Genomic DNA, 22815 nt, shown 5'->3' with positions numbered 1-22815 from the left:
AATAACCAGCTTACAGTCGGTTTGTGCGCCGAGACAGAAATGCCGCTTGCCTTCTGTGACGGTCCGTGGCAGGCATACGGGAACGGCCAATGAACTATCGAGGACTGAAGACACATGGAGATTTCTGACATATCTCCACTAACCCTGACCTTGAGTGAGACAATAAAAGGGGATCAGTCCCAAATGCTCGGGCCAAACTGGTGTGTGCGCTCTAAGGTTAGTACGGCGATGCTTGCGCTTTGCGTCTTGTGCCTTCTGACGCATTCTCACAACTGTTTTACCTGAAGTTTTGTATTCTTAAAAAAATGCAAGAGATCCTGCAAGAAATTATTAATTGTCTAAATAACTCCTTTGAGGGTTTTTGTTTCAGTAGAACAAAAAAAGCAGAGGCGCACTCAATGGCTTGATTCTAATACAAATGTGTATTGAGAGCCGAGGTTTTTTCAACAAGTCTACAGACAAAAAACTGGAATGGAGACATTGATAAAGGGCTAAGCCCGAAACGTTTGTTTCCCAGTTTTTTGTCTGTAGACTTGTTGAAAAAACCTCGGCTCTCAATACAAATTTGTATTAGAATCAAGCCTTGAGTGCGCCTCTGCTTTTTTTTTCTAGTGCGCCTCTGCTTTTTTTTTCTACTGTACTCAACCTTTGGAGTTCACGCACCAGGCAAAACATCACAAACTTAAGGCGCAGACGCCGATTCGCCATTGCTCCAGGATTTTTGTTTCAGCCATTTCTTATTTTTAAATACAATGCATTCTGGACAGGTGCACAATTTTTTACAGATCCATTTGTTTCAACTGGAGCGCGTTCACTGTAACATCTACTCTGAACATTTGCAGGTGCGTCGATACTGGTTCGGGGCCCGGAACTATAACCATGTCCCTCTTTTTGGAAATGAAAGAGTTCGGGGAGGCGGCCTCATTCCTCCGCAAAACTGTCTTGGAACAACTGGCAGCTCAAACTCATGCATTTGACGGTACAGTGAATTGATTTTTCAGTCTGAATTCAGTGCGCACAGATAGTGTAACTAGCAAGATGTTTAGCGGGAATTTTCTGTGTTGTTTGTGAGTTTTTTTGTGATACACACGTTATATTCAGGCAAAAAGCGTGTGTTCATTCCCGATGAGAAGGAGGCGTACTTGGAAGTGGAACTGAAGGATGTAGATGGGGATAAAGCCACCGTTGAAACCAGGGATGGAAGGGTAAGTGACTATTACTATTACTATTAAGTGACTATTACATTATCAATTACGATGTCTCTTATGGTGGATTTCGTTGGATATTGCCAGGAATCAGCACAACATTTTCAGTCATGATGACATCATAACAGTCCTTGCAATTGACTACTTTTTGTAACAAAACCACGGATAACCTTTAGGCCTACCTTGAAATTGCATTTGATGATGATGACGATTTTAATTTGAAGATTATATGAGGATGACATCGCATTTGTCTGAATGGGTTTTGTCTGAAATGGGTCATTCTGAAATTGTGCTAGACTGTAAATGTACAAAAACATATTAAAGGAACCTATTTTTGGTAATGAAGAGCACTTATACCCTAATTAGCAAACAAGAAAAACATTAATTGATTCACTTTTTCCATTAGCATGTTTCATTTTCTAAAATCTCAGCTTGTACTCAGGTTATGCAAGTCTGTGGACTGTTTTTAAGTTTTGTGAGATATGGCACTTTTTTATTTTGCTTTGTCAACAGAGACTTGAATGATTTTTAATTAGCATAACTCTGCAGTGTCTCTGAGTTTATATTGTGTCCTTTATTTTAGCTGTTGATTGTGAAAGAGGAGGACATTCAGCAGATGAACCCCCCAAAGTTTGACATGATAGAGGACATGGCTATGCTTACACACCTCAATGAGGCCTCAGTCCTCTTCAACCTCAGGAGACGATACAGCAATTGGATGATCTATGTGAGTACTGCTGCAAACCTTTGTTAAAATCAGACTCTTTTCTGCAGGGGCATAGCACAAGATCCTGGGCCTTATAGGCAGTCCTGATGGGTCCCCATAATAAATATAATAACATATATTCCACTTTTCAAAAGCCCTCCCTCCCCTTGGGGCCCTATCTGGTTTTACCCCCAGTCCAATGCCCCTGCTTGTATGGCTCAGAGCTCAGACTCCCCTCTTTTCAATTTTAACAAATGTTACATTTGTTTTTGAACTATATTGGGTTGAGTTAATTTAGAATGTAAGCCTATGTGTGAATTGCCTCTCTGATCACCTGACATGTTTGCGATAATGATTGTGTAAAACTCTTCCTCTCTCTCTCCATCTCTCTCTCTCTCTCTCTCTCTGTGTGTGTGTTTGTGGTGTGGTGTGTGTGTATGTGTGTGTGTGGCGTATGTGTGTATGTGTGTGTGTGTGTGTGTGTCTCCTGCAGACGTACTCAGGTCTGTTCTGTGTCACAGTAAACCCGTATAAGTGGCTGCCCGTCTACACAGCTACAGTGGTCGCGGCTTACAAGGGCAGGCGCCGCAATGAAACCCCTCCCCACATCTATGCCATCGCTGACAATGCCTACAATGACATGCTGCGAAGTGAGTCCCCTCCTACGGAACTGCCCACTGTGCTCTTCAGGCCTGGAGGTGCCACATTAGAACGCCTGTTGTAAAAAGAACCATCTAAAAATCTAAATCTGTTGTGTTCTATTTCTCCAGATCGTGAGAACCAGTCTATGCTCATCACGTAAGTGGACTTAAGTGGGCTTTCTGTAGGTCCCATATTCTTTTGCCGCTAAAACACATTTTCTGTTCTTCATACCCTGAGTTTACATCTCAAAAGAAGCGAATAGTATTTTTTGATTTCTTGCTTTGGTCCTTGTTTTTATCTCTTTTCTGAACTTTTACGCACTTTGGCCATCATGTCATCCACGCTAATGCTTTTTCTACCACTCCTAGCGGAGAATCCGGTGCTGGCAAAACTGTCAACACGAAACGCGTAATTCAGTATTTTGCCATTGTAGCTGCGCTTGGTGAAGCAGGTGGAAAGAAAGGAGTAAGGGCAGACATCTTTTTCCCTTTTGTGCCAGTTTTCCTCCATCATCCATTGTTTTTTTTTCCTCATTTTTGTTGAATTTTTTTTTCTCATTTTTGTTGAATTATTTTTTTGTTTTGTCTTTTGTGTTTTTTACCTTTTGACATTTTGACTTTGTCATTAATTGTTTTATGCATCACACCTTTTGGTAATTCCCTTCAAATATACCCAACTTTGAAATAACCAATAGATTCCTTTGTCAGTGATTAGATGTTATGTTAGAGGTTTTGTTGCCCTTCTCCACAACAGTCCTCCTGTTTTTGTTTTGTTTTTCACCCTCAGTTTCCTCATCCCCTAATGTGGTTGTTTTTGGAAAGACCATTTGAATTTTTGGATTTCTTTTGTTTTTCATCCCAATCCTCTGTCCCTGTCTTTTAACTTCATGTGTTTTTCCTTGCCCAATCATCCTCCCTCAGAAACATACTTTTTCCATCTTGTTTTACACTTCAGAATTCAGATAAACAAACAGTTTGCTTGCAAAAACAGATATATCCAGTTATAGCAAATATTCCTAAATCAGTTTGGTGGCTACTACCTGTAATAGGCGACACAGTAGATAGATAGATAGATAGATAGATAGATAGATAGATAGATAGATAGATAAATAGTCTATCCACTTGATTTCAAATTCCAGGCAGGGAACTGACATTGTGATGTAATATGGACAAGTACGAGGTGGTAACACGGCCACGATGCAAAGCGAACAGAATGTGTCCTTGGAGGTAGCACAGAAGTGAATAGTCAAAAAGTGGTTGCCGGTGCATATTATATTCCCTAATATAAAATACAAAATGTAAAAAGCAATAGAAAATTAACTATACACATTCTTAAAATTATATGAACTTATCATGCACAAAAGAAAAATCACGATTTATGAGTATTGGAAAGAATAGAGATAATCTGTTTTTGCAAATTGACTCTATTAATGGATAAGACACTGTGGCAAAATTGGCCCTATTTTTTGACCTCCTTCAGGGTACTCTAGAGGACCAGATCATTGAGGCCAACCCTGCCATGGAGGCTTTTGGCAACGCCAAAACTGTGAGGAATGACAACTCATCACGCTTTGTAAGTGCACATTGAAAATGCAAAAAAAAAAGGTATGAAGACTGGACTGAAATGACAGAAATGTGTCATTAAAGTAATTTTCTTTCTCTTGTGATCTGGCAGGGCAAGTTCATCAGAATTCATTTTGGTCCCTCAGGGAAACTGGCCTCCGCTGATATCGACATCTGTAAGAGTTTAGATTTCACTTTTTACCTAGCCTATTCATTTGGTCATGTTCAGTGTTGTATATTCTTGTGTAGAAGTCTTTTTTGTCACCTTTTTGTCTTCTGGTATTCACTAATACTCTGTTTTAATTTTTCACAAACCAAGACCTTCTAGAAAAATCTAGAGTGATATTTCAGCAGCCTGGAGAAAGGAGCTACCACATCTACTACCAAATCATGTCCCAGCGCAAACTTGAGATGCTGGGTAAGCCAGAGTACTGCTACTGCGCACCCCTTCTCTCCAAAATCTGGATGGAGCCCTCAGTGTGTTCTGTATTGGTAATCTCTAAACGAAGTGCTCTTTATTTATACACATCCACAGATATGCTGCTGGTGTCCTCCAATCCGTTTGATTACCACTACTGCTCCCAGGGGGTGATCACCGTGGAGAACATGGACGACGGGGACGAGCTGATGGCCACAGATGTAAGAGAACAGACAGAGGCGTAGCGGTGATGATTGAGTGATTGATGACGTCACACACATTCATACACACACATACACACACACACACACACACACACAGTAGCATGATAACTTTTAATACCTTGGAAAGATCATTAGTACCATAAGCACAAATACGAGTGGGTTAATGCAATGCTTCTGCATGCCACAGGATAACCTTGTGCAGCATACTTTGCTCATTGCTCATTGCTTAGCTCTTTGACCATACAATGAAATTAAGGCCAATGGACTGTGGAGATTTGGATGTTTCAAGGGGCCCATCATTTCTAGCTACAACCTGTGAAGTTGAATTCATTTCATTTTAAGTGATACAAATATTTGCCCATTTGCGAATTTCAAAGGATGTCAGATAGCAGCTAGCTCTGGACCATATGCAGGCCAGCCCCGGTGTCAGTTTCTCTATTGGCCGTGTTATTTATACTTGCATTAACACTGAGTGTCTCGCGGGGCCAATGGTGCATATCTCGTTGCAGTCACTTTGTTATTTCTGTTTATCCTCTGCCCCTCATGTTGTTGTTTTTTTTGTTTTTTTCTGTCGCCTCGTCATCGTCATATCATCTGACCCGGGCTGCCACAGCATGCCATGGACACGCTGGGCTTCACACCCGAGGAGAAGAACGGCTGCTACAAGATTGTGGGCGCCATCATGCACTTTGGCAATATGAAGTTCAAGACGAGGCCGAGAGAGGAGCAGGCGGAGGCTGACGGGACTGAGAGTGAGGGCGGCAACGACACACACACACACACGCACATACACACACACAGTAGCATGATGCCACACACATTCATACACACACACACACACACACAGTAGCGTGACGCCACACACATTCATACACACACACACACACACACACACACACACACACACACACACACACACACACACACACACACACACACACACACACACACACTACTGTATAATGCCATGACTCATCTTTGTAAAAACTGTGGGGGGGCAATTATCTCTTTTATAACGTGGACCTTTTATAGGTTGTTTCTTTATGTTGTTTGTGTTTGCATACATACACCAGGTGCGGATAAAGCCTCTTACCTGATGGGCATTAATTCAGCAGACCTCATCAAGGGTTTACTGAATCCCAGGGTGAAGGTGGGGAATGAGTACATCATCAAGGGCCAGACTGTCGAACAGGTGAGAATATGTCATCATTTATGCAGAATTGCATTGGACGGATTACTGATCATACTTAATATTAATAGGCCCCTGTGACATTGTATCTACATGGTACAATAAGCAATAAGCAACAAGCAACATGCAACATGCATAACATTAAACAACTAGCGTAACAACACTGCTTTGTGCTTAGACATAGAAGAGTTTATAAGATTAAAGTTCAGAATCATATAAGCAAACCAATTGCTGAAATACAGAGATGTGCCTACCGAGAGGCAGCTGCAGACAACGACGTTCAATAGGTTCAACTTGTCCCTTGCCTACCAGGTGGATGTAAACAAAGCTATAGAACCTAGAATACGTCACATGAAAAACGTTAATTGATGTTCTGTTGTTCACTGATATTTAGTCGGTTACACTGTGTGTCTGTTACACTTAATGGGACAGTATTAGGAGATGGAGGCATACAATTAATAGTGCACAAATAAATATGGTTTATGAGCAATATACATGATGAATATTTGTAATTGCAATATTGTTGATTAACATCTCTTAATATATGTATCTGTATAGGTTTACTATGCTGTTGGCGCATTGGCCAAAGCCACGTACGATCGGATGTTCAAGTGGATAGTGGACCGTATCAACAAGACTCTGTACACAGCCCTTGCACGCCAGTTCTTCATCGGAGTCCTGGATATAGCGGGATTTGAAATCTTTGACGTATGCACTGCAATGGCATTTTTTCCCTCTTTACATTCCATGAATTTATGAAGGAGTAGACTACTATTCAGCATTTCTGATGTAGTGCCTTGTTCATCAAGCTGCACACAGTTAGAATAGAAGAGAATAGAGAATTTACATTTACATTTATATTTACATTTTACATTTACAGTAGAGTCTTGCATGCAACTAATTAGTAGCAGTGTCAGATAGCCAAACAAATTCCAAGAAATTGTTATTAGTGGTTGTTGTCTGTTTTCTATAGACCCTTTCCATTATCAGCATCATAGTTGGCCCCACAAGGCTTCCGTTTTAACATTCCATATGTTATCTTAATGCAGAGAAAGTCGATTGGGAACCAAATAGAACGCTCAAGCATTATTTTTGTTTTTATTGTTGAAAGGGTCTATAATAACCTTTTTCATGTATTTACCCCTCTTCTTCCATCATTTCCTCCTTATTCCAACTAGTTCAACAGCCTTGAGCAGCTGTGCATCAACTACACGAATGAGAAACTGCAGCAGTTCTTCAACCACCACATGTTCATCCTGGAGCAGGAGGAGTACAAGAGAGAGGGCATTGAATGGACCTTCATAGACTTTGGCTTAGACCTGCAAGCATGCATTGACCTCATTGAGAAGGTGTGCAAGGATTCCTAATTTGATTGATTGATTGATTGATTGATTGATTGATTGATTGATTGATTGATTGGTTAATTGATTGATTGATTGTTTGGGGAGAGAAATTAAACTCTGTTAAATGTGTTTTTGTTTTGTCTGCAGCCTATGGGTATATTATCAATCATGGAGGAAGAGTGCATGTTCCCCAAAGCAACAGACAACAGCTTCAAGGCTAAGCTCTATGACAACCACATTGGCAAGTCACCAAACTTTGTGAAGCCAAAACCCGACAAGAAACGCAAATATGAGGCCCACTTTGAGCTGGTGCACTATGCTGGAGTGGTACGTATGTCGGAGATTATTGTAAAACACAAAATGCAAACATGGAGTATGTAATGGTGACAAATACACTGACACACATGTATAATATCACAGAAGGTATTGAACCATAATACCATTCCTTATGCTCTTTCTCCAAGGTGCCGTACAATCTTTCCGGCTGGCTTGAAAAGAACAGAGACCCTCTGAATGAGACAGTGGTGGTCTGCTTCCAGAAGGCCTCTAACAAATTAATGGCAAGCATATTTGAGAACTTCATAGGGGCTGATTCAGGTAGGTTCCAGGTTCCAATACAAATAAAGCATGTCAATGGCACCTAGAACTACACCCAACTATCAATCTTTTTCTTTGTCTCAATTATTTGCAGCGGGTGAGCTCAAAACGAAAGAGAAAAGGAAAAAAGGAGCGTCCTTCCAAACAGTCTCACAGTTGCACAAGGTAGGCCCACCACTGCGTTGGATAGTCCAAGTAATAGCATGACTGTGTCCATGTTTTAAAAGAAGCTTTGGTAGTTTAAAAATACTGTACAGAGGGCTTGTCATTGCATCTCAGTGTGGTGGCTGTTTTGGTTACAATAAATGGTGAGGCTTCACTTTGGACAAGAGAGGGAGTTAGTTAAGACTTGCAGTGATGTTTAGGGAAATTAACTCATGAACATCACTTTAAGTCTGTGCTATCTCCACTCTCCCTGGCATCTGCATTTCACATGGTACAGGTAAGAGCCTGAGGTTAAAGCTAGTTAAAGCCATATTCAAGACATACTGTATTCAAAGATTTAAGGTTGAGCATACATTTATGGGATTCCTTTTCTCTGTAATTTGAACTTGGTTGAAAAATGGACACTGGGCTTTTGAAAAGCATGTTGAAGTGGGTGATTCTCATCATGACATCTCTCTTTCCTCTTCTAGGAAAACCTGAACAAGCTAATGACCAACTTGAGAAGCACTCAGCCTCACTTTGTGCGTTGCATCATTCCAAACGAATCAAAGACCCCAGGCAAGAAGGCTCAGATTCTGGTGCTATTTCCAGTTCATATGTAGTGCAAAAAGAACTGAGTTGTCCACAAACCATTCAGGTCTAATCTGAGAACTCTGCTCTGTTTTCAGGAGAGATGGAGCCCTTCTTGGTGCTGCACCAACTGCGTTGCAATGGCGTGCTGGAGGGCATCAGAATCTGCAGGAAGGGTTTTCCCAACCGTATTCTGTACGCCGAGTTCAAACAGCGGTGAGCAGGACAACTCATACAATAATATAATTACATTACATTACATTTGGCTAACGCATAATCCCACACTCAATACATTACAATACCACCCGCAGTCCAAAATGATGCCCAATACAATATCATGACATCTGAAAGCACACAGTAGCTTCCTGTTTCTATTTGCGTCTAAATACCCTGTTTGCCTCCCAATGTTGATTGGTTCCTTCTCCATCCTATCTAACATTCAAGTCAGTGTTTTTCTTCATAAAGAGTTCAACATCCATGAGTGTTTCCTAAGCTTTTTTTACTGACATCAACTGTCTGTGGTTTCCAGCTACCGTATCCTGAACCCTCTGGCTATCCCAGAAGACACTTTTGTGGACAGCAAGAAGGCTGCTGAGAAACTGCTCAGCTCCCTTGACATTGACCACACCCAGTACAGATTTGGTTACACTAAGGTATTGAATGCGCTATCGCCTTGCATGACTAAATCTTCCATATTTTAATGAAATGGTATTAGTAAGCTAGAGCACTTCTCAAACGCATTGTTATAAAATGCTTCACAGAGACAGCAGAATAGAACAGACAGTAATAAACTCATCAGGTTTTAAAATATTTAGGGTGATAAAAAGCTACTATGGTGTAGGGAAAAAGCAAAAACTGTTGTTTTCTGACAATTCATGACAATTGGTCTGTGGGACTCTTTATCAACCCCACAAAATATAAATGTTGACACATAAAGACCTTGAGCCTGTTTTGTTCTTCCCTCTCTAGGTGTTCTTCAAGGCTGGACTGCTGGGAGAGCTGGAGGACATGAGAGACGAGCGTCTGGCCAAAATCATCACGATGATCCAGGCCGTGTGTCGAGGCAAGATCATGAGGATGCAACGCCAGAAGTTCCTGTTGGAGAAGTGAGAACCAGCACCACCAAACATTATTAGCTTAGCTTAACTCAGAACCTTATTCCTGACAGCACTGCAGTAATGCAGTAGCTAACAATGCAATGTTGTTGTGTAAGGGAGTCACAAAATATGATACGTTTACCAAGAAAATTCATATTTATAATCCATCAACATTACTAGCTAAATTAAGGAATCATATACGAACAAACCATACTATACTAAAGTTCTTATTCAAACCAGCTGCAGTGCAGTGCATGTATGTATATGTGTATATATATATGTGTATGTATATATATATATATATATATATATATATATATATATATATATATATATATATATATATATATATATATAATCTTAGCCCACACTCATCCCACGTAAGGAAATCTTTAACACAGTGCTTATGGTGCGGTGGTTGTTTAAGCTGTTAAAAGCATCTCGGCACACACAGGCATGGGTGGTTTAAAGCACTGTGGTATTTATCACGTTCAAGTGTGTCTCTGAGGCTGCTCCATGCTGTCTCTTAATTTAATGCTTAATTTAATGATAATTCCCTGGCACTTGACGAATGTGTGAGGATTTGACCATGGGCATGTATGTGTGTGTGTAACAGCACATTTAAGACGCGAGAAATGTCTGGGGCTGTGGCGCAGCTGTGGCGTGGCGTGTGCCAGGCGGCCAGTCCACACGTACATGTACGGGCTTGTGTGTGGTCCCTGCGGAGAACGCCTGTTTAAAGCACACACACACACACACTCACTCCACAAGACCCCCGCCTAGGCTGTACTTACAACAGGAGCAGGTGTGGATGTAGAAGGTGTGGGGGGGGGGGGGGGGGGGGGGCAGTATCACCCAGTGCTCTTATGCCAGTTGTCCAAACTTCATCAGCCCCCCCCCCCCCCCCCCCCCCCACACACACACACTCACTCACACCCACCTCCCCCCACTGCCCTGTATACAAAAATAAACCCCATTCTTCTCCTAACTCCTTTGTCCAGACTGGCCATGGCTATGAACAACCGCATCCCTGGAATACCAGCCCAGGTGACAGGGGATTAAGTCCTCCTGTTTCATGGAGCTCTTGGGTTTCAGATAATCAACGACCTCTACCCAACCTCCCACTGGCCCACTGGGTGACACCATGCCAGCAATCCGGAATTGATTTACCCCACTGGGTCCGGTCGCGTCGCTCGTCACGCACACACACGCACACACACAAACAGACACACACACACACTGCTGGACAGCACAGGCCACATGACACAAAGGGCCACGTTCTCCTGTCCGTATTTGGTGTTTGGAGCACTGGGCTAATTTAGAACAATGGAGAGTTAAAGGGCAGCGGCAGTGGTGGTGGCATGTCACACATAAACCCAGGGCAAGGATGGGTCAGACAAGGAAAGGGGAGAAGGGAGAGAATGTCAAAAGAGTGGAAAGAGTTTTCGGATAATGGATGGTGAACCTTGTGTAGTGTTAACAAGAGCCTACCATTACTTATCCAGTAACACACAGAAAGAAATCTTTTACAGTAGTCTGACTTAAGAAAGTCAGTGGAAATAAACTACCCCCCCCCACACACACACACAAGATTAAAATTCTTGCCACAGTGCTCAGAAATGAACCTGAAATGAAATATCACACACAAAATTAAAATATTTACCGGTATTTGATTGTATGGGAGCAACTACGCACAGATTTCTTTCCTTCTTGTTCTTCGCCCTTGTAATGATGAATGCCATCTCCTGTGCTCTACAGGGAGGCCATCACGATCATCCAGTGGAACCTCCGCGCCTTCTACACGGTCAAGAACTGGCCCTGGATGACCCTCTTCTTCAAGATCAAGCCCCTGCTGAAGAGCGCGGCCACCGAGAAGGAGCTCGCCGCCCTCAAGGAGGAGTACCAGAAACTGAAGGAGGCCTACGAGAGGTCCGAAGCCAAGCGCAAGGAGCTGGAGGAGAAGCAGGTGTCCCTGGTCCAGGAGAAGAATGACCTCTCCCTGCAGATCCAGTCAGTGAGTAGCCATGGTGATGAATGATGGGATACAGCAGTGTTTCTCAAACTTTTTCAGACCACTTAACCAATAAATAGAAACCTCACGGACCACCTAGCTAAAAAATAAAAAACAGTAGACCTACTTCAACAGTATATTACACAATAGACATATCACCTGAACAACCTTGCTTATTGTCTTGGCACCTTGCTTATTGTGTCAGAGGACTCATATGATTTAAACTGGCGTAGCTTACACAGTGTTGCAGAACTGTTTGGATTTACATACAAGTTGGTTCAATATTGCAAACAACTCATCTACACTATATTATATTTTACCACGTCTGCCCGCGGACCACTTGGGATAGCTTGCGGACCACCAGTGGTCCCCGGACCACACTTTGAGAAACACTGGGATACAGAATCCAAAGGGGAAATATCCATACGTTATAGAATAATATCAATACTGATGAATATCCTACATGGGATAACAACAGTTATAAAAAATAACTTTCAAAGGAGTCTATGACATGAATGAGAAAGTATGTAACACAATCATGAGCATATTGTTAGCCATGTTAAAACAATGTAAGAAGCTCAACAACAATGTACAATACGGAAGAGTAATTCATTATTTATTTTATTAATTGACAGTGCTCATTGTGCTAATTGTGTCCTCCACCCTCAGGAACAAGACAACCTTGCGGACGCGGAGGACCGCTGCAACCTGCTGATCAAAGCCAAGCTGGCGCTAGAGAGCAAAGTGAAGGAGCTGACGGAGCGTCTGGAGGATGAGGAGGAGGTCAGCTCCAACATCCTCAGCAAGAAGCGCAAGCTGGAGGACGAGTGCGCCGAGCTCAAGAAGGACATTGATGACCTGGAGATCACCCTGGCCAAGGTGGAGAAGGAGAAGCATGCCATCGAGAACAAGGTGAGGTTTCATGATTTTGTGCTTTTCAGGTTTTCTAGGTTTCTTATTAGTTGTACAGAACATCAGCTACTCTTCCATATGATATTATGACAATAGATATGTCACTAACAGATGTAACATACACATTTTGAAATTAAAATAAAGAAAAACATAAGGCACTGAAACAAGGTGTTCTGACTACTGAAAACTAGGTATGCACATTGCACAATAATATGGGCAGAAGATAAGTATCGGCCAATAAAACTTAGTTAAGTTAACTATTGGTTAATTCTAGGTAGCTATGAACATATGAACATATAGGTAGATATGAACATGTGTGTCAGCTCCGAAAAAATATGTGTATTGGCACCCAAAATGAGTTTGAAGATATGAAAGGCAAATTGAATATAGGCAAAAATCCTCTCTGTAAATTCTTGAAACATTCCCTTGTTGACCCAGTGCATCTCTGACATGACCGCAGGTGAAAAACCTGACTGAGGAGATGGCCGTCCTGGACGAGTCCATCCTGAAGCTGACCAATGAGAAGAAGGCATTCCAGGAGGCTCACATGCAGGCTCTGGAGGACCTGCAAGCTGAGGAGGACAAGGTCAACATGCTGACCAAGGCCAAGATCAAGCTGGAGCAGCAAGTGGACGATGTGAGTGTTTGCTTGTGTCCTCTGAGAAGTGTCGTCTTACGTCATCATGTTTCATCTTAGTCAAAAATAATACTGTATTTAGAAAAATATGGCTATATATCAAATTGTACATTAACACCAAATATTAAACATACACAAAGTATATGAAAGAAACAAGTTTGATTTGATGATTTTGTTCTTATTAAGGATAACTGGTAGAATGTACTGTGAGCTTGAGGGAAGCCATTGCCATCTGCTGGAATAAACTGAATTTGTTTATTTTCGATGATTTGTTTATTTGTTGATGTTGATGGTGTCTGCAGTTGGAGGGTTCTCTGGAGCAGGAGAAGAAGGTCCGTATGGACCTTGAGCGTGTCAAGCGGAAGCTGGAAGGGGATCTCAAGATCGCCCTGGAGTCTGCTGCAGACCTGGAGAATGACAAACAGCAGATGGACGAGAAACTCAGAAAGTGAGTGTCTAGAACAGTGGTTCTCAACCTTTTTTCAGTGATGTACCTTTAATTACTGCTACGCTTCAACCACGACTCCATCGTTTGAGTTTTGACAGTGAAGAATAGCCTACTGAAATATAAAATTAATTTTATGAACTTATATTTTCCTGAAATATTTATTAAATAATTGTTTTTAAAGTATTTTTGCATGGATTCTACTTTTTGAATATATGTATATTTCTAAAATCTCACTTAACCCCCTGGAGTGCCTTCACGTACCCCCATTTGAGAACCACTGGTCTAGAATATATAGAGACCATCTTATCCTTGACTCCTTTTTGAAATGACCTGAAAATTATTTTGAAATGATAATAACCATGTCATTAATATTATGTTAATGCAGATGTCAAAGCTGCTCATTAGCCTGCATTCATATATGAAGCATTCCATGCAGTTTCCTAAAGGTAGCACTCTTTGCTTTCATGCAGGAAAGACTATGAAATGACTCAGCTGGGCTCTAAACTGGAGGATGGACAATCCCTGATTATTCAGCTACAGAAGAAGATTAAAGAGCTGCAGGTATGTACTGCACTTTTCCCAACTCCCAACCAGAGCCCACCTTGCCTGTCTTGCACTGGAAATAGATGTATAAGATCTGCTTGTTGCCACTCTGTCTCTGTTTATCAAAGTCTGCTTAAGAAGCAGCTATTTCTCACTGGCTATTAGGATAGATTAAAGTAATAATGATTCAGTCCCAACAAGAGTGAAAAAATTGTCTTTGGACAAAGACATCTGCCAAATGCTTTGTGCTTCAGTTCCAACTTATTATTGAGCTGCTTATTAAACTCAAATGAGTATTTTACAAATAGTTCCACTTGATCAATATTATGATTCCATTTTAATTTATGATTGTGGTAGAACCTTTAGTGAAATAGTGCTTGTGTGGATTCTTCTCTGTCTCCAGGCACGTATCGAGCAGCTGGAAGAGGAGTTGGGCGTGGAGCGTGTGGCGCGGTCCAAAGCGGACAAGCAGCGCTGCGAGCTCTCCCAGGAGCTGGGCGAGCTGAGCGAGCGCCTGGAGGAGGCCGGCGGCGCCACGGCGGCGCAGATCGAGATGAACAAGAAGCGCGAGGCCGACTTCCTGAAGATGCGGCGCGACCTGGAGGAGGCCTCGCTCCACCACGAGGCCACCACGGCCATGCTGCGCAAGAAGCACGGCGACAGCGTGCTGGAGCTGGGCGAGCAGCTGGACAACCTGCAGCGCGTCAAGCAGAAGCTGGAGAAGGAGAAGTGCGAGGCCAAGATGGAGGCCGACGACCTAGCGTCCAACCTGGAGCACATGGCCAAGTCCAAGGTGAGAGAGGGCGAGGTGTGGAGCGAGACATGGCCACATAATCACTCATAATCAGAGGCAACCTGAATACTGTATGTCAGGTGGTTTAGCACAGCCAAGGGGTCCTGGAATATGGCAGCCAGCTCAAGAGATTATAGAGGCTGCCATTTTTCATGAAGCACAGTTTGTAGCAGTAGGATCTGTTGGAATGAAGTAAAGACAGCAACAAATGAGTTCAATCATTTACCATTGCTTCAGTATTATGACTCAAGAGAAAAAGAACTCCAGACAGCTGAATGGCTTCCTTCTCTCCTCCTCTCTGTCTTCTCCCAGATGGCCATTGAGAAGATGTGCAGGCTGTGTGAGGATCAGCTGACCGAGGCCAAGGTCAAGATTGATGAACTGCAGAGGCAGCTCATGGATGCCACATCCCATAAAGCCCGATCCCAGACTGAGTGTGGTAAGCTATACACCTACACAAGGCTCCCTTGTGAACTAGTCAATGCAGTTCAAAGAACAGAAATGGTGGCCTGTATAATACAATTTCACTTAGTTAACCGATTGAATACAATTCTTAAGATAAGTTTAGAACCTAGAAATGTGAAGATTTTGACATGTTAAAGTTACATTAAGTTTTACTATTCAAATGGTAAATGGAGTGCATTTGTATAGCACTTTTCTCCAAAGTGATTTATAGTTTACCCGTTCATACACACCTTCACACATGTAAGCTTTAGAGTTAGTATTGACTGTCTCTCTCTCTGATCAGCTGAGGTGACGCGTAGGTTGGAGGAGAGGGAGGTCCTGGTTCTCCAGTTGCAGCGCACCAAGCACAACTTCACCCACACCGTGGAAGAGATGAAGAAACATATGGAGGAGGAGAGCAAGGTCAGAGGTCAACTCGTCCCCTTGGAATTCTACTGTATCTACATTCTGAGTAGCTCTGAGATGTTGAGCTTCAAAGTTTTAGGATTCCATAGAGTACTGATAGGTGAAACAAAGATATAATGTCCAAAAATGCATACAATTATTTTAAGAATCACCTCACCTCACCTTCTAAAGTTGTCACAGAATACGAATATGTCAATAACTCAATTTTGACAAAAATGTCAGATAGAAGGGGACGAACTGTATTAGAAACACACAGACTCCCTTAAACACTAACTGACACTGAGTTTTAACACAAGCAGTTGGCTTGTGATTGTCATTTCATATGGCGATTAAATCAAATATTGGCCTACTACACCTCACTGTTTTTCATCATTTTGAGATATTTGTACACCTAAATATTGTTAAATCATATGGAATGGCAATATATATCTAAGTAGACTTTTTCACATTTTGCCTCCATGTTATATTTCCGGTCTCATTCCGCTGGTTCAAAATTTTATTTTAATTCATATGTCGGTCTGTTTATGACTCCTATGTTTGTGTGTTATTATTTTGTTTTGAATCTATGATTTTCCATGTCAAAAAAAGAAAGGCATTGTTAACGATGGGCACAAAATAATAAATAATTCCTCCACTTCATTGTGCCCCACCTGCCATGTCTCTGTGCCCCTCTAGTGGGGGCTGATTATTATCCTGATTAATCTAATTTGTCAGGTATTTGGCATACAGTACAGTGTACTGTACTACTCTTCCTCACATTGTCCTGTGTATCCATCAGGCAAAGAATGCCCTGGCTCATGCGCTGCAGTCCTCCCGCCATGACTGTGACCTGATGAGGGAGCAGCTGGAGGAGGAGCAAGAGGCCAAGTCGGAGCTGCAGCGCGCCCTGTCCAAGGCCAACACCGAGGTGGCCCAGTGGAGAACCAAGTACGAGACCGATGCCATCCAGAGGACCGAGGAGCTGGAGGAGGCCAAGTAAGAAGAAGCACTACTGGATAACCTTTAACATGATAACATTTATGATAACATTTATTGCAGTAATTTAATCCACACTAAGAAAGAAGTTGATAGTCAACAGCACTTAAGTCTCTGGAAATGCATACATGTGACATTGCTGTTTAAGTCCATCTGAACTGCAGGAGCGAGAGATTTTTTTATCAGTGTTTATAATTGGCATATTTATAATTTTGACAATTATAAACACTGATAAAAAAGTTCTCTCATCTCAATGTTTTACCAACAGATACATTAGAGTTGCCTGTAAGCCATATAAATACCTCATATTTAGCAACCCATTTTCAAAGCCTGACTTTGTCCACAGGAAGAAGCTGGTGGCTCGCCTGCAGTTCACAGAGGAAACAGTGGAGGCCTCCCATGCCAAGTGTGCCTCTCTTGAGAAGACCAAGCAGAGGCTCCAGATTGAGATCGAAGACGTGATGGTGGACCTGGAGCGCTCCAATGCTGTGGCCACTGCCCTGGACAAGAAGCAACGCAACTTTGACAAGGTCAGTGCAGGAGTGTGTGAATAGACAACAAACGCATTAGTATTTTATGACTTTACAAATATTTGCAGAAGAGGACGTGATTCTCTGATTTCTCTGATTTCTAAGTACGGTCATAAATTGGCGTTCATTCGACCTGAAAATGACTCATTTTTACCCAACCCCAAAAAGTGTAACATCTATATACTGCTTTCATAGTTGGTCATGGTCATACAAACAGCTAGCATGTCCATTTTGATCTTGCCACCAAACTTACCTTGCCTCACTGTGTGTTGCTGTGGTGACTGAAGAGTGTGTTACCTTCCCCAGGTGCTGTCGGAGTGGAAGCAGAAGTACGAGGAGGAGCACACGGAGCTGGAGGCATCCCAGAGAGAGGCGCGTAGCCTCAGCACCGAGCTCTTCAAGCTCAAGAACTGCTACGAGGAGGCGCTCGACCACCTGGAGACGGTCAAACGGGAGAACCATAACCTGCAGGGTAAAGTCTCATCCACTGCACAGGACTATTTCATATGATTGGTTTGGGAATTAGGCACAAAATAAAAAGGTATTTTTTGTTATTACTAGTTTGTGTTCTACACTTTAATAGAATGGCGTTTGGTGATGACATTTGGTGATTTTAAAGATGAATAATGGCATCTACAAATGACAAATTATGCTACCCATACATCAGAAAACTTTAACAAGATTTGGGAAAGATTCTTGAAAGATTGGAGTCTAATGCCCCCCATTCAAGCTTTTCTCAAAAGACCAATCTTTGAAGAATCTTTCCCAAATCGTGTCAGAGTCTTCTGGTGTAAGGATGGCTTTAGTGACACGATATGTGTGCCCACAGAGGAGATAACGGACCTTGCTGACCAAATCAGTCAGGGTGGAAAGACCATCCATGAGCTGGAAAAGACGAAGAAAGTGCTTGATGTTGAGAAGAGTGACATACAAGCAGCACTGGAGGAAGTAGAGGTACGTTCTGACTTCCGTCTCATATGACATCAAGGAAGGATAATGAAAAACATATTCTGCCAGAAATATGTATTATCTTACTTTACACATTTGTGATGGGATCTGGGGAAAACCCATCACATGGTGGAATTTTACCAACTTCACCAAATCCAGGATGTTGCTAGGATTGTATCCAGGATGTTGCTAGGGGACGGTATCCAGGATATTACTAGGGTGGTATCAGAATCTTAAGCTGGTGAAATTTCATCAGAGTGGGTTGAAACGGAGAAGTAATCAAGGTTTTTTGATTTCACCATGTCATGGGTTTTCCCAGATTCCATCACATTTATTTAATGGATTGGTTAGTATCCAGGGAAGTAGGCTGTGGCACATGTTCACAACTCTGTGACTGATTGTTTTCCAATCTGTCTTGGTTTTTATGTAAATTCAGCCTTTTTTTAATCTTTTCTGTTGATCCAGGGTAGCTTGGAGCATGAGGAGAGCAAGACCCTGAAGATGCAGTTTGAGCTCACTCAGTTCAGGACTGAGATTGAAAAGAAGCTGACTGAAAAGGAGGAAGAAATCGACAACCTCCGGTAAGACACAAAATGATAACAAAAATAAATTGCGCTAGCATTCAAAGTACTGTTTACACGTTAAAGCAGTAAAGCAGTGTCAAGCAGCTGCTCAGTGTATTAAAAAAAAAAAAAAAAACAAGCATCTGAATATGATCCAGAAATATTTTTAACACTCTAAATCACCAAATTATCTTACTGTCTTTATCAGTTATTGTTAAAATGCTTAAATGTCCACCAAATGAATACATGTAAATGATTTCATTGATCTGTTTGGCCTTGCAGACGCACCCATCAACGCATAGTGGAGTCTATGCAGCTCACCCTGGATGCGGAGCTCAGGTCTCGCAATGAAGCACTGAGGCTTAAGAAGAAGATGGAGGGAGACCTGAACGAGATGGAGCTCCAGCTTAGCAACGCCAACCGCCAGGCTGCCGAGTCCCAGAAGGTGGTTCACTACCTCCAGACCCAGATCAAGGTGAGAGGGCCAGGGTTACAGCCAAGCATGACTAATCACAGAGGCAAGATGGTGGAAGAAACACAGTACTGTGAGCAACAGAGCAGGAGAACTATTATTGTGAGGCAAATCATATGAAATTACAACTTGTTCAGTTGGTCTTTAGTAGTTTCTCAGCTCTCTGAATTTGCAAATTAGTACAGCTGTTAAACGAGACTGTAGATTTAATCCATGAATAATCACCTATTGTATTGGAGGAGATCACAAGGTTAGTAGTGGTCATTTTTTTGTTATATTACATATCAAAAAGCATACTGTATCTGCATATGAGCCTAAAGCTTCACTCCTCTTGACCTCTGACCGATCAGGAGCTGCACATAGAGCTGGACTCAACCGTCCACCAGAACCAGGAGCTCAGAGAGCAGACAGCTCTGACGGAACGCAGGAGCAACCTTCTGGCCGCTGAGGTGGAGGAACTACGTTCCGTCATAGAGCAAACGGAACGTGGACGGCGTCTGGCAGAGCATGAGCTCATAGAAACCACGGAGAGAGTCAACCTGCTGCACACACAGGTGAGTCCACCAGCTCAGCTTCTCATACAATACATTCATTGCTACTAAACATACAATTTATCACATATGTAATATTCATATATTTTAATGTATGCTATACTATAATTATATGGCCAGTTTCCCATTCATGGATCAAGCCAAGTCTTAAAGTAAATGCTTTTTTTCAATTACGATTTTCATTTTCTAGGCATGTACGGGACACTAGCTCATAATCTGATTAAAGAAATGTTTTAATGGCCTTCGTACAGTAGGTAGTACACATTTGTTAAAGACAATTCCCACTCTTACTGTTGTTTGTTGAAAAGTGAACTGATTCAGGAGCCTTCAGATACTGAAATAATGCATTATTCACTTGTCCTTGGTTATTCAGAACACCACTGTGTTGAACCAGAAGAAGAAGCTGGAGACTGACCTCAAAGTGCTGGTGGGAGAGGTGGACGATGCCACCCAGGAGTGCAGGAATGCCGAGGAGAAAGCCAAGAAGGCCATCTCAGATGTGAGTACTGGTCTCAATGCAAAGCATTAGTGGACGGCACATGGCTGCCACCATCAGGGCAAAGTGTGGAAAGACACCACTGTTGAGAACATCCCGATTGCTCCGACTATTGTTCAATTCAATTTGATTCGATTTGATTTGATTCGGTTCAATCTTTATTTCACACTCACACAGGTCCATAGCATAGAAAGCATAGTCAACTTGAAATGATAATAGTGATACATACATACTGTATAAATGCATGCTTTACATTCTGAGAAACACAATTTTACTTACTTTCTCTCGACTGTCCCAAACCCAGGCAGCCATGATGGCTGAGGAGCTGAAGAAGGAGCAGGACACCAGCTCTCACCTAGAGAGGATGAAGAAGAACATGGAGCAGACCGTTAAGGACCTGCAGATGCGTTTGGACGAGTCTGAGGAGATCGCCCTCAAGGGAGGCAAGAAGCAGATGCAGAAGATGGAGTTTCGGGTGAGGAACCGGTCAGAAGTCGGACTTAACTCTTATATCAATGCTGAAGGTTAGAAAGTGGATCCCAGGCTAAATCCTGTTGTGTGTGAAATGCTGTTTCTCCTAGATGAGAGAGCTGGAGAGTGAGCTGGACTGTGAACAGAGGAAGTCTTCCGAGTACCAGAAGGGCATACGCAAGTACGAGAGAAGGATCAAGGAGCTCACTCATCAGGTACTGATGCCATGCATTTGATTAGAACAGCTACACACACACAATGTAATGTGCCAAAGTTCAATTAGTTGGTTTTCATTATTGTTTATTTCCATGCTGGACATATAACAATGGGTCAAAGGAACTTTGTGAAAAAGTGTTTCGTTAAAGTGTGTTCATCATTCATGTATGGAGGACATTTCATTACCTGACACTTTGCCATCTTTTCTGCAGACAGATGAAGACAGGAAAACCCTGCTGAGGATGCAGGACCTGATCGAAAAGCTGCAAACCAAAGTGAAATCCTACAAGAGGCAGGCTGTGGAAGCAGTAAGTGTCCAGTGTACAAACTGTACACTGTTCAAAGGGGTTTCCTCTCTGGATCCTTCAGTGACCAGATTGGTATTCCTTTAGACCTCTACACGAGTCCTCCTCACCAGCTGGTCTGTGGTCTCTTACTACACAGTATACAGCTTTCTCCATTAACATGCATGTCCATCTATGGCCACCAGGAGGAGAATATGAGCAGCAACATGACAAGGTTCAGGAAAATTCAGCACGAGCTGGATGACGCCGAGGAGAGGGCCGAGATGGCCGAGACTCAGGTCAGCAAGCTGCGTGTGCGCAAGGAGCAGGTCATAGTGAAGGTAAGCTCCAAGCACAGGGGTTGGTCACCCGCCGCCTAGTGGACCACAATCTTTAGGTCACACTTTACTTGGATGGTCTCCTGTAGCCTAGACAGATCTACAGACGCTCATATTAATAAACTCACTCTGTTGACAACAATTTGTGGCTAAGGTGATGGTCAATAATTGTTTAACAGCCATTTTAAAGACTGAACTTGAATGTCATTAAACCCTCTGTAAGGTCTAAGGCAGACTATCCAATTAAAGTGTTAAGTCTTGTTGATGGTGTCTTTGTTCACTCAGATGGCCAAAGAACGGGTGGACTGATATGATTTGTCTTTGCAGATCACAGAGTGAACTGAAGCAGCGAGTTGACAGCTAACGCCCTGAATAAGTGATGTAACAACCCTGCAAATGTATTTAACAGTGATTCTTAATCTGTACAATCTTAAAAACAGCACACTTTGTGAAGATGTCTTGAGTGTACTTTTTTGTCTGTGTAGATTTTTGCCTTTGCTTAACTGCAGTAAAAGAATAGAGCAAACTCCACCAAAGACTTGTGTTAAGACATTGAGGTGCCGCTTGGAATTTACTTTTGAGGAAATGCAACCACAGTGTTCCATTGGACTTTGATCTTGTGTAGTGTAACTGAAATAGATATCAAAGTTCTAGTAGTTGCAGTTTCATTTATGAAAAAAAAGTGAAACTTAGTGCATGTTAGTCACTAAGTTGCCTAAAAACTTAATACAGAGAAACTTAAAAACCCAAGGTGTGCAATTTGATGTGATTCTGAAGGTAGCTCATGGCATTCATGGCATGGGTACAGTATCATGTGGTACAAAAGGTCACCAAAATCTGTATTGTGCTGTCGGAAATATCTTGCAGGCATACCAGAGTGCAAATATTTACCCCTCACCAGCTGTCCTTGAACAAACAATAAACCCTGTATTCACCATCTGACTATTTATCATTTTTTGGTTCACATGAGAAATCTCAGGCACTGTAGCACATATTTCTACTGCATTACAATAAACAGCAGAGCAGAGATGTGTAAACA

At 42.2% G+C, this 22815-nt stretch overlaps 1 protein-coding gene across 2 annotated transcripts; it reads left to right on the top strand.

Annotated features, from left to right (window-relative positions):
- The first annotated feature begins 604 nt into the window (after positions 1-604).
- LOC121713121 (myosin-7-like) lies at positions 605-22715 on the top strand. 2 transcript variants are annotated; one of them, XM_042097470.1, is made up of 43 exons: positions 605-767; positions 843-979; positions 1102-1205; positions 1789-1932; positions 2405-2561; positions 2682-2709; positions 2922-3018; positions 4033-4125; positions 4228-4291; positions 4435-4533; positions 4651-4754; positions 5371-5509; positions 5831-5949; positions 6505-6654; positions 7125-7295; positions 7437-7616; positions 7754-7886; positions 7981-8051; positions 8522-8609; positions 8720-8837; positions 9151-9274; positions 9591-9727; positions 11477-11732; positions 12399-12641; positions 13102-13278; positions 13581-13726; positions 14197-14287; positions 14673-15062; positions 15375-15501; positions 15811-15929; positions 16711-16907; positions 17254-17437; positions 17744-17909; positions 18267-18391; positions 18851-18966; positions 19231-19423; positions 19771-19974; positions 20345-20470; positions 20772-20942; positions 21049-21153; positions 21367-21462; positions 21645-21779; positions 22104-22715. In XM_042097470.1, exons 2-43 carry the CDS (start codon positions 880-882, stop codon positions 22113-22115), a joined length of 5799 nt encoding a protein of 1932 aa, XP_041953404.1. In that variant the 5' UTR covers positions 605-767; positions 843-879; the 3' UTR covers positions 22116-22715. The 2 variants fall into 2 exon arrangements, with proteins under 2 accessions (XP_041953404.1, XP_041953403.1); XM_042097469.1 differs by lacking the exons at positions 605-767; positions 843-979; positions 1102-1205; positions 1789-1932; positions 2922-3018 and having other exon boundaries at positions 2454-2561.
- The last annotated feature ends 100 nt before the right edge of the window (positions 22716-22815 follow it).

The sequence above is a fragment of the Alosa sapidissima genome, chromosome 7 (assembly GCF_018492685.1).
Source record: "Alosa sapidissima isolate fAloSap1 chromosome 7, fAloSap1.pri, whole genome shotgun sequence".
Lineage (NCBI taxonomy): Eukaryota > Metazoa > Chordata > Actinopteri > Clupeiformes > Clupeidae > Alosa > Alosa sapidissima.
The sequence above is the reverse complement of the archived record's forward strand: the minus strand, read 5'-3'. Positions and strand labels throughout refer to the sequence as shown.

Bases quoted from the DNA above. Each gene is read 5' to 3' on its own strand.
- LOC121713121 (XM_042097470.1), top strand. From the start codon at position 880: ATGTCCCTCTTTTTGGAAATGAAAGAGTTCGGGGAGGCGGCCTCATTC. The intron at 6,655-7,124 runs GTATGCACTGCA...TATTCCAACTAG, and splicing joins CGGGATTTGAAATCTTTGAC to TTCAACAGCCTTGAGCAGCT. The intron at 7,617-7,753 runs GTACGTATGTCG...TCTTTCTCCAAG, and splicing joins TGGTGCACTATGCTGGAGTG to GTGCCGTACAATCTTTCCGG.